The 16,931-nt window shown below is 53.2% G+C and overlaps 1 protein-coding gene across 2 annotated transcripts; it reads right to left on the reverse strand.

Annotated features, from left to right (window-relative positions):
• Positions 1–339: 339 nt before the first annotated feature.
• CRYBB1 (crystallin beta B1) lies at positions 340–15,589 on the reverse strand. 2 transcript variants are annotated; one of them, XM_075897765.2, is made up of 6 exons: positions 15,546–15,589; positions 14,275–14,459; positions 12,328–12,446; positions 5,473–5,605; positions 4,386–4,528; positions 340–705 (listed from the first exon to the last, which is right to left on the reverse strand). In XM_075897765.2, the coding sequence occupies exons 2-6, from the start codon at positions 14,413–14,415 to the stop codon at positions 525–527; spliced, it is 717 nt and encodes a 238-aa protein (XP_075753880.1). In that variant the 5' UTR covers positions 14,416–14,459; positions 15,546–15,589; the 3' UTR covers positions 340–524. The 2 variants fall into 2 exon arrangements, with proteins under 2 accessions (XP_075753880.1, XP_075753881.1); XM_075897766.2 differs by having other exon boundaries at positions 14,275–14,450; positions 15,546–15,578.
• Between the last annotated feature and the right edge of the window lie 1,342 nt (positions 15,590–16,931).

Below are 16,931 nucleotides of genomic sequence, written 5' to 3' on the forward strand. Positions count from 1 at the left end.
CACGTGTAGATAGACTTACAGAGCAAGGCCACCAATGGGTTGGATGCTCTCTGCTTGGAGACAACAGAGGCCAGGCACACCAGAGGATGAATGTGCCCCATAATGTCAAATATTTGGTCCTGTTCTAAGCTTTGGCCCTTACTTAGAAACCCTGACACAGGACAAACCCAGTCCTCAACCCTGAAATGTCTTCAGAACCATTGACTTCCCAACCCCTGCCAATGTCCAACACAGAAAGAAACACTGAGCCATTTAATAGGGTCAGGAAGGCAGAGGGGATAGGAAATGCCCTGAGAACAATCCAATGCAAAACACACTCTGAGGCCACTGTAACCTTCTGATTTTTTTTGGTATTGATTTATTTGGCATCACAATGTACAGGACGTCCGATAAATGTGCAATATACAAGGAAAGTGCTGAGCAAGGGAGTGTGAGAGAGAGGAGAGATGGGGGCTGTTCACAAAAAGTAGCAGAGGTGTTGAGGTGCAGCATGGCCCAAAGTTGTTCACTAGCAGGGCTTGTGCTCAGTTTGAAGGCGCGCTAGGAGCGGTGAAGCGCCCTTTCTGATCCCACTGCATGTCCCTGATGCGACGGATCGACTGGACCTGGGGCTGGAAGGCAGACCATTCATTCCAGTGTTTGAAGTCTCCTCTCTCAAAGAGATACTGGTAGCCCCGGTAGCCAGGGTACTGGTATCCAACCCAGCTGTAGAGGAAGCCAGAACAAAGCATCTCAGAGATGTAGGACATTACAGGCCACATGAGGACTAGGTCTTGGCTGGATTACTTGGCCAGTCTTTAAAAAACAAGACACCAGGGGTATGTCTAGTGCCACCAAGTATCAGGCCTGAAGCCCCTGGCCCCTGCGTGGTGAGCAGCAGGGAGCCCCAGGCCGGATAGCGTTCAATCCTATGACCTTTCACTTATCAAATGGGCTTTGCTCGCACGGTCTGATCGGGATCTACTGGTAGATCTTGGAGCCTCTGACAGGGGATCCTGACTGGTGTGGCCAAGAGGCTACCATGTGCCAGCCCTTCAGCTGCCCCTTCCCCCTCTGCTGCGTCTCTCCTGCCCTTTGCCTTGGAGGTGTCTCCCTCCCCCCATCCCCAGGAGCCTCCTGCTTGCTGTGAAGGGCAGGGGAGGCTGTGAAGGGGTGTCCATGTCAAGGTGCCCCCTCTCCCATCCTGTATCCTATCTCCACAGAGTAGAGCAGGGCGAACAACAGGGCTTGGGATGGAGTTTGCTGGTTGCTTTAGGGAGCGGTGCAGGGCCAGGCAGGGGTGACCCTGCCTTAGCCTCACCGCACCCTCACCCAGGAGCCACCTGAGGTAACAGGGCCCAGCTGGAGCCTGAATCCCATGAACCCCCTCCGGTACCCCAAACCCTTTCCCCGGTCCCAAGTACCCCTGTATCCAAACACTCTCCCAGAGCCTGCACTAGAACCTCTCCGCACCCCAACTGCCTGCCCCAAGAGCAGCTCAGAGCCCGTCTTGTACTCCCAATCCCTTAATCCAAGACCAGAGCCAGCACCCCAACCCTCTGCCCCAGCCTGGTGAAAGTGAGGGAGGATGGGGGGAAGGGCAGGAGGATGGAGTGAGCAGGGGAGGCGGGGCCTCAATGAAGGGGCACAAAGGAGGCGGGGCCAGGGTATTTATATTTGAGGTAGATCCTGGATTGCACTTAAATTCAAGAAGTGATCTCGTGCTTAATATGGTTGGAGACCACTTGGCCTAGTGCCTCTGCCTCACATGCCCCTCATGCTCCTTGCTCACTGTGCTGGGCAGGAGAAGCATGGCTGTCGTTGTCTTGGTAATGGAGGGTAAGTGCGCTCGGTGCACCATGCCCTGGGCTGGCTCTTCTGCTCTGTTGGCTGGGCCGTGACCGGGCAGGGGTCTGTGATCAGAAAGCCCCATATTCAGCGTGGCATGGCAGGGAGGGGAGCCCTCTGCCCATGTGTGCTGTACAATGCAGGACTCTGGAACCAGCTGCCCACCTGGCCTTTCTGTGGTTGTGAGAGGGCATTGGCCTGCTTCTTGTCCCCACATCGCTTTCCAGACTAGGATTTCCAGAGGACTAAGAGGAGAGGCCATAAGAATGGCCAGAGCGTGTCAGACCAAACATCCATCTAGCCCAGTGTCTTGTCTGCCGATAGTGCCAGGTGCCCAAGAGGGAGTGAACAGAACAGGGAATCTCTTGTCTGCCTTTCCCTCTCCCTCTCTTGTCTCCCTTTCCAAGCCTCTGGCAAACAGAGGCTAGGGACACCTTTCCTACCCATTCTGGCTAATAAGTATTGATGGACCTCTCCTCCATGAATTTATCTAGCTGTTTTTTGAACCCTGTTAAAGTCCGAGTCTTCACAACATCCTCTGGCAAGGAGTTCCACAGGTTGACTATGTGCTGAGTAAGGAAAAACTTCTTTTTGTTTGTTTTAAAACTGCTGCCCATTAATTTCATATGGTCACCCCTAATTCTTATGGGAACAAGTAAATATATTTTCCTTATTCACTTTTTCCACACCAGTCATGATTTTATAGACCTCTATCATATCCCCCCCTTATTCTACTCTTTTCTAAGCTGAAAAGTCCAAGTCTTCATACAGGACCCGTTCTAAAGCCATAATCATTTTTGTTGCCCTTTTCTGAACCTTTTCAAATGCCAAGAGATCTTTTTTTGAGATGAGCTGACCACATCTGTATGCAGCCTGCAGGGGGCCCAGTGGGAGTCAGTGGCCTTTCCTGGCAGAAGGGAAACCCATCAAAAGATTTCTCTGTTGGTTCTAATGTAGCAAAAATGTATATTTTAATATTGGTTATAAAATTGTAAGTATGATGCATAATGATTTGATGTAACGACTTGCTTATAAGCTCTCTTTCTCTGTCTCTCATGATTAGATACTGTTTCTGCAAGGCCTTGCTCCCTGTTAATATTGCAAATTAAGTTGTACCCCTAGTAACTATTGATCTTGTCTGAAGCTCTATACAATTGTTAGGTGTGAATGGAAGGTGTGTGCCCAGGTGATCAAGAAGAAGTGGAAACTTGGACACACCCTTAGGCTGTGTCTACATTGGCAGCCCTTTCCAGAAAAGGGATGCTAATGAGACCAGTCAGAATTGCAAATGCCCCGGGGGATTTAAATATCCCCCACGGCATTTGCATGAACATGGCTGCTGCTTTTTTCCGGCTTGGGGATAAGCCAGAGAAAAGTGCCAGTCTAGATGGGATCTTGCGGAAAATAAGCCCTTTTCTGGAAGATCCCTTATTCCTACTTTCAAGGGATCTTCCAGAAAAGGCTTTATTTTCCGCAAGAGCCCGTCTAGACTGGTGCTTTTCTCCGGCAAAGCCCCGAGCCGGAAAAAAGTGGCAGCCATGTTCATGCAAATGCCGCGGGGGATATTTAAATCCCCCACGACATTTGCAATTCCAAAGTGTCTCATTAGCATCCCTTTTCCGGAAAGGGGTGCCAATGTAGACACATGCATTGTGTCTTGAGGCTGAATTGAATTGGCAGCATTGAGGAACCCTGGAGACAGGCAGAGACCCCCACCAAGAGTGAGAAACAACGATGGGAACCCTGACAATCACCGTCAAAGGAACACAAATTAACACCTCCAAGATCAGTGGTTCCCAGACTTTTTGCCATCATGCCCCCTTTTTGATTTTTGAGAAACCCTCCGCCCTCCCCCCCCCTCCACAGCAAAACTTGTTGAGCAAAAAAAAAAAAAAGAACTGACTGTGGATGAAAAACAAAAATAGCAGCAAAACTTCAGGGAGATTGAAGGGGGGGCTGTGCTGCCTTGCACACACCCTTGAATTTCGTCACCCCCCCCCCCCCCAGGGGCACGCCCCTCAGTGTGGGAACCCATGTCCTAAGGGCAGATGACAGCAGCAGGACACTGCAAAACTCATAGATTCTAATGGGAACTGTCAGGGATGAGAAGGGAAGCTCTTTCTATGGGACTCTGGGTTCAGTCCTGCAAGCCAAGCTGTGGAGGAGTCTCAGAGGAACCCCGACTCCTCCCTCAGTCAGGCCTGCCTGGCCAGTGAGACTGACTTGAGCCATCATGGACTGGTAACTATGCACCATCTGCAGGATCTGTGTGTGTGTGTGTGTGTGTGTGTGTGTGTGTGTGTGTGTGTGTGTGTGTGTGTGTGTGTGTGTGTGTGTGTTTATAAAGCATATACTAACGGCTTCTCTACTGTATTCTCAGTAAACACAGTGCATTGCCTTCTCCCCTGAAAAAGATCCTGTGTGCTTCTTATAAGCATAACACAAATATATGATGAGCAAACAGAGGCTGGGAGATTGAGTGTGGCTCCCCCTGCCACACTCCTGGGGCCTGCAGTGGGTGACAGGGTACAGCGCAGAGGGGCAACGTGTGTGCTTACGTTCCATTGGACACTTTCACGCTTCCCACCCGGTCACAGAAGCCATGAGCCCAGAGGCTGGGCACATCATCTTCCTGGATTTCCATCTTGTTGCCCTTGAAGTCGGCAGATTCGAAGAGGGAGATTTTATAGCCATCAGCCTCCTGGGGAAGACAGCAGAGTAGAAGGGCTCACTGGGCTGACCCACGCTCATTCGCCAACACACCTATGGCCTCGTTCCCTTCTGATCCCAGACAGGAGTGACCCCAGGGGTTCAGCACTCAGTAAGGGGCAGCTGGATGGGCAGCCAGGCAGCAGGAGAAATAGTTTCTCTGGTCCAAAGCCCAACATGCAGGGCTGAGTCACAGACAGAGCCTCCTTGCTCCCCAGCATGGCTCTCCACCTGAAGAGGGGAGGTGAGGAGTGTTGCTATCCTAGTGGTGCAGGAGAGGTTACTTCATTTGTGGCAGACAAGAGGGTCTGTGCTGCCCACCAGTATTCCCCATAAGCTGAGTGCGTGGGTGGCCACCCAGGACAGATTCAGGTGCCGCCTAGGTAATTAGCAGAGCACCCATCACCGCCTACTGCCAGCAGCATGTGTTTCTATTCGTGGTGCACACCCGTACATGCTTTGGTGCACACAACAACATTTATTCTGCACATGGATGGAAACAATTAAAGGAAACTTTGATCCCCACATTCCCTTGCTTTGGTCCCTGCCTGGGTTGACCTATTTATGAAGTGAGCCACTTTGTGACCACCCCAAACAACAGTGCATGTGAAAGTGCCACAGGCCAGCGTGGCTGCCGGTGCTGGATAACCAACCCCATGGAGCTGAAGGATCCTCCCCTGCCCTTGCCCTGCAGCCTGGCTTATGGCCTCGCCATGTCCCAAGGCTGTGTGCCTACAGGAGGCGGGTAGCTGGACTGCACAGGCTACACTTTCCTCCCAGCTAGCAGAGTTCCTCTGTCCCACAACTGTGGGGCACAGCTCTGGCAGGCTGTGTTCAGCAGCGAGAGCCCCATCCAACCATCCCATGGCATCTCCAGAGCCCCATCCAATTTCCTCAACACAGCCCAGTCTCAGCCCAGTGCCACAGGCCTCTTACCATCCGGATGGGACGCATAGACCTGAGGCAGTCGCTCCTGTAGCTGCTGGACCAGGTATCCCAGCGAGGATACTCGCCTTGCTCCAAGATGAACATCTCTCCTCGCAGCTTGGACTGCTCAAAGGCCACCCACCTGTGGAGAGGGTGCAGCAGAATTAAGGAAGGTGGCAGAAGGCAGGCCGCCGAGCTACATGCAAGGGATAGGTTAGACATAACCATAGCGTGGGGATGTCTCTTAGAATGGGCATCCAGTCGCCTAGGCAGGGGAAGGTTCTGCGTCCCCAAACCACCAGCCTGGCCCTGCCCACACTCCGCCCCCAGAACTCCTGCTGTAGGCATACTGGGGAGAGGCTGCTGCTGCCCCCAAGTCTCAATCCCCCCATGGTTTCAGGATGGGAAGCCTGAAGCTGCATGCCACCCAACTTCCCCATGCTCAGGGACCAGGCAGGATAGGGACCTGCGCCTCTCTCCCTGTACTCACGGCTGGGGAGTGGTATCGCATGCATCGCCCTGACTTCGTCCCCCTGCCCCATGGCATCCTACCCCGCATCTCAGTGGAGGAGTAGAGAGGTGCCCTAGTTCGCATGAGGCAGGAAGGGGCAGAGCAGAAGGTGGGGGTGAGGCTTTGCAACCCCAGCCCTAGCTTCACCGATTGCCCATCAGGACTGCCACTGTCCAGAGACACGCAGCATGTGCCACAGAACCAGGAGGGACTCACCAGATCCAGAGACACGCAACATCTGCCACAGAACTGGAAGGATATCCCCAGGGCCAGACACACGCAGCATTTGCCACAGAACTGGCAGGTACTCCCCAGAGCCAGAGATACGCAGCATGTGCCACAGTACCAGGAGGGAGTCCCCAGAGGCAGATATATGCAGCATGTGCCAGATAACCAGAAGGGACTCTCCAGGTCCAGAGACATGCAGGATGCCACCAGAGTACTAGGAGGAAATACCCAGGGCCAGAGACATCAGCATGTGCCAGATAACCAGAAGGGATTTTCCAGGTCTAGAGATATGCAGCGTGCTGCCATGGAACCGAGAGGCACTCCCCAAGGCCAGAGACTTTACGGCCTCTGTTATGACAGGATCCCGCTGCTTCTGCTGGCCCGTGAGGATGTAACTCAGCACCTGTCAATCACCAGGAAGCATCAGCATATTGCCGGCTGATAATCCCTCCCATTGCTCTACTCAGCCTCCCTCCTGACATGTCCAATGCAGGAGGCCCAAGGGTCTATGGGCTGGGCAATTTTAGCTGCTTTGTGTGATTTACTGCCCCAGGGGCAGGAGGGCAGGCATGTATCCGAATGCTTGGATGTAGCAGCTCCTGGGCTGCTCCACTGAAATAGCACTTCCTGAATCACATGGCAAAGTGCCCAGGGCTGCTGCTGCCACCGGCTGTCTGCATTTCATGATCCTGTGGCTCCCATCTCACTGTGTTGGCTGTGGGCACCTGTAAGTAGGTTTGGAGGTGGAACTGCAAACAGAATAGGGAATAAGAGATCCTCCGGAATAGGGCTTTATTCCGGAGGATCGCGCCAGTCTAGAAGCTTTTTTCCGGCTTTTCCCCAAGCCGGAAAAAAAGCGGCGGACATGTTTATTTAAATCCCACGGGGGATATTTAAACCCCCCGTGGATTTCCCTATTCTGAAGTTGGAAATTAACATGCTTCTTCCGGAGAAGGGGCCAATGTAGACGTAGCCTTCCAGAAAAGCTTCTTCCAAAAGAAGCCTGCAGTCTAGACATAGCCCCAGTTTCCCCCAGCTGCAGTAGCACCAGTGGCTGCTATGTTGTGAGCCCTAGCATGGGTCAGGTTAAATCACTGGGCTGTGGTTGTGCTGGGGCACTTGGAGTTTTGTGACTGCAAGAGTCTCATCCATTGAGCCCTGGCTCTCATTTAACACAAGATCAGGTGCCATTGCAGACCTGCCTGGCTTCTACACTGTTGGCATCTCAAGTCATCAGTGACAACAAAACAGATACTGGGCCAGCATCATTGGTACGTTTCATCTGTGTGGCATTGCTCTACGTGGCTGCAGGCTGCAGTCTCTGGAGGTCATGTCCAGAGTCCCTAAGTCACTGTATGAAGTAGATGGCCAAGCACAGGGGCAGGGATACATTCCTTTGCTAGCCTTATGAAATATAGGTGTTCTGGGGTTCTCCTTGCGTTACAAAACAAGTACTGTATATGCTGCACCTGCTTTCCCACCTCTAGGTTGCACACCCTTCTGGTCATAATCCCCCTGTAGCTTAGAGTTGTGTAACTTCCAAAGTGTCCGTGGGTTTCCAGTTACAATGTAATCTTAAGGCTTCTTCCCCTTTGTCCGTGTGCCAGTAACGCTACTGAGCACTGAAACAGCACTTTGCACCTTCCAAAAGGGATCCATTGATCATGTGTGTTATATGTGCCATTCAAAGGACACGGATCAAAGGTCATGCCCGTGCTAGGCAAAAATCAACCCCTAGTGCCTCTTATCCCCTGTTGGGCTCTCCTTTTCTTCTATGCAATAATGTACCTCCCACTGAGATCTAAACACCTTTCCATTGCCTGAGGTCACCACGGTCTGTATTGCCTGCTGGCCCTATCCTCTTTCTTCGCAAGATCACCATACAGTACAGTTAGCGGCAGCCAGCTTTCACCGACAGGCTGCTACAGTTTCTGTGACTTCCCTGGTTCCTACTTGCTTCACTGCTGCTATTAACAAGACATGCGGGGCTGCCCTGAGGCATTCACCTCCCCCACCTACCTTAGCTTGGTGTTGCCTGTCTCCCAGGCTGTGGGAGCTGCTATTGCAAGAACTTGGGTTGTTTTGTTTTGGCTAGTGCTAAATTTAGCACATTCTTTTATTTTATGGCCAATCTTCCCACGGGACTGGCGCTGGATGGCAATGCTCCGCTTGCTCTCTTTTAGTTGCCAGTGCTCTCTCTTTTACTAATAGAACCTAATAGCTTTTCAGACCTTCAACTGGACTTCTTTTGCGTAGTCAATAGGAAGCACAGACAAAGCTCACTCCTCATTCAAATTTCTCTTTAAGATACAGGCCCTTCTGGCCAGCTTTAATGTCTGTCAACCTGGCAGCTAAATTCACTATCTCTGCACAGCCTTGTGCTGCCACTATCCGCTGGCTCAGTATTTCTCACCTGGAAATGTATCCTATACTTCTAGCAGCCTCTTACTGACAGGAAGATCTGGCCCCCATGGCTGGCAGGTCAATCCCCTCTTGGGAGAAAGCACAAAAGGGCCAGCTCATTCCTTGCACAGCTCCAAGACTAGAGCTGTCTTTAGGATTGCCAGATGGTTTCAGAAAAAATAACTAACAACAAAAAACATGCCAGGAAAAAGTTTGTTGAGCAAAAAAAAAAAAAAGGTGACCCCTTTAAGAAACACATAGTGAGGCTTTTTGGCCTTAACAGTCTGCTGGTGGCCACCCATCATCTTGCCTCCATGTGCCGGGCTGGACAGCTCCCCGGTAAGCACTAGAGTTGCCAGGCTGCCTCCATATTGAGCCGGACATCCTGGGATTTTCACCTCCTGGCCGGGAAAAAAATCAGAAAGTATTGGACATTTTAAGTGTTCGGTGTTTTCTGAATTTTTTTACCGGAGAGGACACAAAAATAATGGACTATCCAGTTCAATACTGAACACTGGCAACCCTAGCTGTCTTTAACCATACCAGAAAATGCAGCTGTGTAGGGCACCTGAAAGTTTGGGGCACCACTGGGTCTTCCTGTCCCTGTTCTGTGGCTCTGTGCCTCCGGAGAGCATCTCATTAGCTTAAAACTTTATAGGCCGGACAGAGCTATAAGCACAGCTCTGCACCTGGGAAAGAGCCATTCAAGAGGTAATGAAGCCATTCAACAGCCATTTGCCAACCCCAGGTACGTACTGTCCATTTCTGAATGTGCTGTTATTCCATAGGACCTGAGTTTAAAATTTGATTTAAAACTCTTTATAAGCGTGTGGCTGAAGATGATCAAATCACATCTCTAAAAACTCACCATCCCCTCCCAGGCTGCCATCAGGCATAGGTGCACCACTTTAACAGTACTGCGTAGGGCCCTATAAATGCTGAAGACAGCCCTGTCCAGCTTGCAGCAATTCCATGCCTGGCTCTCCCCTGCACTGCACCTGGTGCCATCAGCTCCTCCTGCCAGGAGGGTGTCTGTCACCTGCTTCCAAATGAGAAAGGCAGCAGAGAACCAGGGTCCCCAGGAGAGAGACTCATCTCTGGGGAACCAGACCCTTCCCGTGCAGCCTGTCTCTCGAAGTTGCCTGCAGGAATCAATCCAAGCCTCTTCCCGAGCAGGTGCTGACCATTTGTCTTGACCCAGCTTCATAATACTCTTGGGTTCCCAAGGATGCAGCATGAATAACAAAGATGGTGACATGGTAATGCCCCACTCTAACTCCTCACATTTCAGGTGACAACTGGTGCTGCTGTAAAGCTGCCGCGAGGGAAGGCTGTGTGGTGCTGACTGCCTGAAGCCCCCAGTTAAGCACCACCTACTGCTGTGGGCAGAGGCAGCCTGCCTCCTTGGCTACCCTTTGCCAGAGATACGACTGTCCCTCTTGCACACGGAGCAGTGGGGCCTGTACTGCCTGCTGGCCCCCTTCTCTGGAATAGCTTCTCTTAGCCTCTAGTGACTGGCGCAGTTCTCTGCCTAGACGGGATCATTTCCAGGAGCACCATTTCTCGGGGGATCCGACTTGTGCATGCCATGTTGGGGGGGAAGAGAGTGAGAGCATGAGGGGGGGACTGAGGACAGAGGCTTCAGCAGTGTTACTGAGCATGCTCAGTACAAGCCAAGCACCAAATCTGCCCCGTCCATTATCTCTGCCCAGGGGCTACCAAGGCTCTGGAAAACTCTACTCTTTTGGCAGACAACTGAGCAGTTAGCTGGCAGGAGCACTGCATCTAATTCCTATATAAAAGAAAGAAAATTAAACAAATACTAGGGGCTGCACACCCTGCTTGCTACACTCGCCAAACCCCCTGTCTCTGGAGAGGGCCAGGCCAAGGCGTGGAAGCCCTGGCCTATCTGCTTCCTGCTCTCCCCTCCCCCTGCCAGCCATCCGGTCGGTCTGAGGCCAGGACAGCCTCAGTTTCCTCAAGGCTGGACAAGCTCTGGCTCTACCTCTTCTCCCCCCGTCTTCCTCTTGCCTCAGCAGCCCCAGCTGTCTCTCCCTGGCCACTGGAGGTTGGGCCAGGCCAAGGCTATAGCAAGCCTGGCTCTCTCCCATAGCTGCCAGGGTTACAGTGCGGCAAGCCTACCTGTCCCCCCAGAGTACTAGGGATGGGGGAGGAGGGAGGCTGCGCAGCACCTGCCCCCTGGGGACCAGGGAAAAGGGAAGGGGGGAGGGAAGTAGGAGGCAGGTGGGATGCAGACTGAGTGATGATGTCACTCTGTTGTCCTGCAGGAAAAGTTTTATATATATATATAGAGAGAGAGAGAGAGAGAGAGAGAGAGAGAGATTCATTTTTGTTTGTTCATTTATTTAGTCATGAATTTATTTATGCACTTATTCATCCATGCATTTGCTTATGCATGCACCCATCCATGCATTTATTCATGTATGAACATGTGTATGTATGTATGTGTATGCATGTCTGTATGTATTCATTCGCCTTGCTGTGGGACAGCATTTGTCTCCTTGAGCATCCCAAGAGGCAGGGCAGGGCAGGGCATGGGGGCCTTGCCCGAACTAAGAGTTCACTCTCTAGCTCACACCCCCCCAGGCATGCTGCAGGCTCCCTTTGGGCAAGGGGGCAGGACAAAAATCCATACCCGCCGGCTCTGCACCCTCCTCCTTTGCAAACCTGCCTTTCTTTTCTGACTCTTCCTCAGCAGCAGCAGACTCCTGAGCCCTCCCCCACTGCTCAGCAGCCAGGCAGGTTGGTAGGGAACGTGCAGCATCAAACAAACACACCTGCACACAAGCTCAAAATGCGGCCCCGGTATTTGATTTGGGCTGGAACTTATGGAGCACGGGGGAGGTGGGGAGGAGGGAGGCTCAAGGCTTTCTCCCTCCCCCTACCCTGCAGGAAGCCAGTGCTGGGTCTTTAATCTTGCCACGGCAGGAGGCTGGAGTGTGAGGCAGGCAATGCTGGGTTGCAGAGTGTCGGGGCCCCAGAGCCAAAAGTAGAAGCAGGGCTGGAGGCGGCTGCTGCCCCCTGGCTCTCCTGTAGAGGAGCCAGGGCCCGTGGGGAGCCCAGGGCACCCCCCTAAGGAGGGGTGGCGGGAGAACCAGAGCCATGGGCGCCGCTCAGGCTGGGGGTGGGGGCAGGGCAATGCAGAGTGATGTGATTACATCCCACAGGAAACAAAATTTTATATAGAAATTAGACCCACTCAGCTCTGACAGTAACATGTTCTGGCAGCTTGTGGCAAGTCACTTCATGGATACTAGTTAAACTTAAAATTTACTATATATTCTTACTTTGTTACCAACTCTGTGAGAGAGACAAGCCTCATCAGGACTCCCAGACTGTATCTCAGCTCTGGGAGGAGAGTGGAGTCTAGTGGGTTACAGCAAAGGGGCAGATACATTTCAGCTCTAGATAAGAGCATCTGGCTGGCCACACTGGGTCAGACCAAAGTGCTTTTTCGCCCAATGTCCTGTCTGCCGACAGTGGCCAATGCCAGGTGCTTTGGAATAAACAGAATCACGATCCATCCTCCGTTGCCCATTCCCAGCCTCTGACAAACAGAGTCTCGGGACACCATCCCTGCCCATCCTGGCTAATTGCCACGGATGGACCCACCTTCCTAGCACAGTGGCTGCCTTTTGAACCCGCCACTAACTTTGCCTGCCTGACCCTTCTGAGCACACGAGAGCCTCTGGGCCACTTACGGTCCGGTGCTGACAATGATGCTGCGCACCCGGTCAAACCCCCGGTCGCCTAGGTTCGGGCACTCGTTGGTGAATTCCAGCTGCTTGCCCTGGAAATTCTCCTGCTCGAAGATGATGATCTGTAGGGAGCCAAAGGAAAAGGGCTCAGAACCAGCCCGAGGAATAGCCAGCCACTGGGGGGTTAGTGGCAGGCAGTGTTCTACAGCTGGCTTGGAACCGTGCTCCTTTGCCCCTCCTCCTGCCCCATCAGCAAACTGCACTTGCAGACGCACCTCTAGTGAGCCCCCCTGGGACCAGGGCTCCCAGTCTCAGTTATCCTGTTCCTGATGCTTGTCCCAGGCTGACAGCCAGCTTGCAAATGGCCTCAACCCAGACTCTAGCTCTGTACCTGACAAAGGATGTGTGCCTGTGTTAATGCCCCAGCCAGGGGCAGTGGAGAAGGTAGGTCTGAAAGAGGCAACCCCCCCAGCTCCTCCCCAACCCCGCCCCAAGGCTCCACCCTCCCAAGAGCCACCAGCCTGGACCCCTCCCACACTCCGCCCCCCCCAACACCAACTGTAGGAGCAGTGCCTTCCCCCACCTAGCATTCTGGCTGTACATGGGCCCTGTGTGGGGTGCACGGCACAGCCACTGGTTGGGTCCTGGGACTGTGCTGCATAATAACACACCCGCTGCTGGGAAACGGGCGATTCTGCTGGGCCCATCATTTTCATGGTGGGATTTGCTGCTGCACGATCAGAAGCTGCATTTAAAGCTGCGGCCTTTGCCATCTGGAGACAGTGTATGAGTACCAGCAAGGACGGCTTTCTTCCCTGTTCCATCTGTGGAGTGACTGCACCCAGGCTCTTTCTGAGCACAGCATGGCCACCGGCCCTCCCAGGAAAGGGTCCTAATGCCAGAGTGCAAGGTGATAATACCAGCCCGGTCCCTGCTTGGGCTCCTCCCAGATCTGGGAGACCACAGCTGTGGCTCACAGCCTCAGCAGCAGCCTGAGAGTTTCCGCCCTGCCCCTAAACTGGTCTTGTATTTTTCTAGCAGCAGCAGGAGGAGAGAGTGGAGCGAAGCATCAGACCCCAGCATCATGACCAGGGCAGAGCACCTGGAACTACCACACACCTGCTAGTGAGTGGCCACATGACTGGCCCTCCATCGCAAGACTGTCATAACCAAGGTGGTCTCTTGGGATAGGAGTTTTGTGTTTACTGCGCTCGGGTATCTAGGATGTGCCGATTGCACTGTAGCAGAGCTGGGATTGGCTGCAAAGGGAGCGCACGGCGCTCATCAGCAGTGTTGTGTGCAACCAGCCCACACCTTGCTGCATGTGCCCTTGTTTTTAATGTGTGCCACTATTGTAACACCGATAGGAGAAAAAACCCTACATGGACGGAAACCAGTGGAATCTGGGCAAAACTAACAAAATGTCTTGTGGGCCACACACAGCACCCTGATAGGCCACACACACATGGGTTGCCCACCACTGCCTGAGGGAGAGATGGCTACAGCACAAGGGGACACGCTGGGTGGGCTGACTCTGCCCCTGGGACGGAGGAGGGAATTCATGGCCTTTGTGATTTCCCACTGCCATTCTCCTGCAGATGTCCCGGACTCCTCACTGGGATTTGGTGTTTCACAGAAGGCTAGGTGGGAATCCCCATAATCATTACGAGCTGCTCGTAGGAGTCTGCTGCAAGTGCCAGGCAAGGGCCAGTGTACCCGCTCAGGAGAACTGCATTGTCCCCTGTGAGGGGGCCAGAGGGCTGGGCGTTGGAGGGTGGGGAGCATGTACGATGGTCCAGAGGTAGGACCTTTCTCTTTAGCCTGACACACTCCTCATGCAGCCATCCATCGTCTTGCACTGCTGGGACAAGCCCCTACTGTGTGGGGCTAGATGCTCTCTTGTACCTGCCCCATGGCACAAGCATGGGCTGCTCATCGCACGGGGCTTACCTTGAAAGCTCGCCGGGAAAACTCTTCCGCCTTAATGTTCGAAAGAGGAGTGGGGTCTGGAGATGAGGCGGGAGCCAGGGATCCCTTCTCTTTGTCATTTGCAGCCTGGCTGGCAGCAGCAGTTTTCATGGTCTCTGACATTGCTGGGTTCAGCTCAGATCCAAAGGGAGCACTGACTGGAGACACTGTTAGCAGGTTAGCGCGTCTGTCACTAAACGCCCCACCCACACACACGCCCTGAAGACCTAACAGAGACTGTTGTTCTCTCCTCCCCTGGGCTGCTCTGCCCACCCGGAGAGCTGCACCCAAAGGACTGCGGCAATCTCCTTCGGCTGCCTGAGCCCCCTGGGGGTGCCTTGTGCCGGCGGGGAGGCGACCCCAGGCCCATGCTGCTTTTGTGCACCCCTTTAGCTGTCTGATCCTTTTGCTGAGGACTGGCAAGGAATAGCTGGAGCTGGGTGGGCAGAGAGACAACGGATTCCTGTGCTCTGCCCATGCCCCTTCAGGCACACTCTCTGCACATAGCCCAGAGAGGGTCTCCCACCAGGGGCTGGCTCTTGCAGGAATGCCATCCGAAGGGCAGTCTGGGACAGGGGAAATATTCAGCACAAACAAACTTGTCCCTAATCCTTAGGGGCCACCAGTCGGAACAGAGGGGCCCCAGGTGACTCGAGAGCCCATCGCATGGCTTGCAGGTTGAATTTCCAGTAGCCACCACTACCTGTTCGGGACCTGGGAGTGCACAGCCCACCCTGAGAGTGGCCCATGGTGGAGGTGTGGGGAGAACCAACAGGGCAAGCCATGGCCATGGCCGAGGACACCATGCCCTGCAACCCACAGCCCTTGCGGTAGGCAGCAGTCATAGCCAGGGGCCCTCCCTGGCACATGCTGGGAACCCCTGGGAAGGCACACATCTGCCCAGATGTGACCAAGAGCTAGGGACACCTGCTTCTACCTGACTAGTCAGCTCTGCTGCACCTTTTCCCTCCCTGCCACCCCTCTGTCTCCACATGCAACTCCACTTTCCTTTCGAGCGCCTAGAGTCTGCGGACACGGGGCTGTGAGCATGGGCTGCCCCTGCAGCTGCCGGATGAATCCAGCCTGCCAATCTCAACCCCTGTGTCTTACTGAGTAACTGGCCTTGCCGGCCCCTCCCCAGGGTCTGTCCCTGCTCCAGAGTGAGCTCTCTGCTCTGCCCCCTCAGGGTCTGTCCCAGCTCCCTGTGTTGGCTGCTCTGCCAGCCGTTTGCCCAGGGTGCTTTGTCTTCTTACCTGGGCTGCTGCTGCTGCTTGGTGAATTGAGTGCGCAGGGCTGTGTTTTGGGGTCCTGGGAAGCCCCCACTTTATAGCCTGGCAAGGGCAGCCCTCAGGTCGGCACACAATGGAAGTGCAAGCTCATCAGCGTCTGCCCCGAGGCTCGCTGTCATCACATATTGCAATGGGGCCAGTGAGCTGGAAACCTCGGCCAGGCCCCATGCACAGCCGCTGAACCCAGCACTTTCTATTGTGAGCCCTGGGCACAAGAGAACGCCTGACAGGGCCACTTTCCAGCCCCGCTTTGGAGCCCTGGGTGCAGACACCTAGCCAAGGCCCAGCCCACCCCCCGACTCCACAGGCTCTGCCTCTGCATACTCACAGGCCCCCTAAGATCCTGCCCCTGGCCCCTCACAGCTTCTCCTGCGGTTGCCTGTCTGACCCCTGCAATCAGCATCCTTCTGCTCTCCCACATTGCCCTTCCTTTTGTAACCTCCTTCAGAGCCCAGCCAAAGGTGGTCAGAATCCCCTACCACGTGACCTGTTGCCTGATTACTAGCTCACTTGGCAGAACCAGTTTTCTTGGTCTGATCTCCTCCTTTAGCATAGCTACTGTGCTGGCTCACTTGGAGCTTTTCAAATATCTGAGGCTATGTCTACCCTGCAGAGCTTTTCCGGGATACTGGAGGTCCAAGGATTGAGTCTGCTTTTTGGAAAACAAGATGCGTTTTTTCAGCATTTCTTTGGAAGGAAGAAGGCATGTTTCAAAAAAAATTTTTTTTCTAACATTTAGCCCTGTGTACATGGGCCAAATCTTGGAAAAGCCTCTTTCAGAAGAAAAGTGGAAAAAGATATGCAAATTGCGGTCTGCAATTTGCATATCTTTTTCTGACTATTCTTTGTAGTGTAGACATAGCCTGAGTCTTGGCAGCCTACTAGTCCAACCCAGCCATGGCTAAGTGACAGTCTATTGATTGCCTGCTCCCCACTTCCAGTGAGAGGCTTTGGAAAAAAGTTATTTCCTTGAGGTTGGATAACATGCAGCAAAACATTAAACCCATAAATTTGGGGGCAGGGATAGCTCAGTGGCTTGAGCCTGCTAAACCCAGGGTTGTAAGTTCAGTCCTTGAGAAGGCCATTTGGGGCAAAATCTGTCACAGATGGTACTTGGTACTGATATGAATGCAGAGGACTGGACTCAATGACCTTTCCTTTCCAGTTCTAAGAGGTAGGCAATCTCCATTCATATTGTAAATGGTATTACACTATTTCATTAAAATAATGCAGAAATGTCCCACGTTCTCAGCATCTGACATTAATTATACTACTGTAACTTTACTTCTTTATTACTCAACTCCTTTATCAGATCTTCCACTGCTTTGCCCAGGATCTGTTACAAAGCGA

The sequence above is a fragment of the Pelodiscus sinensis genome, chromosome Z (genome assembly GCF_052426305.1).
Source record: "Pelodiscus sinensis isolate ZL-2025 chromosome Z, ASM5242630v1, whole genome shotgun sequence".
Classification (NCBI taxonomy): Eukaryota; Metazoa; Chordata; order Testudines; family Trionychidae; genus Pelodiscus; species Pelodiscus sinensis.

Coding starts and splice junctions, on each gene's coding strand:
- CRYBB1 (XM_075897765.2), bottom strand. CDS start 14,415: ATGTCAGAGACCATGAAAACTGCTGCTGCCAGCCAGGCTGCAAATGAC. Junction 5,606..12,327: donor ATCATTGTCAGCACCGGACC/GTAAGTGGCCCA, acceptor CCCTCTCCACAG/GTGGGTGGCCTTTGAGCAGT. Junction 706..4,385: donor GTGAAAGTGTCCAATGGAAC/GTAAGCACACAC, acceptor CTTCCTCTACAG/CTGGGTTGGATACCAGTACC.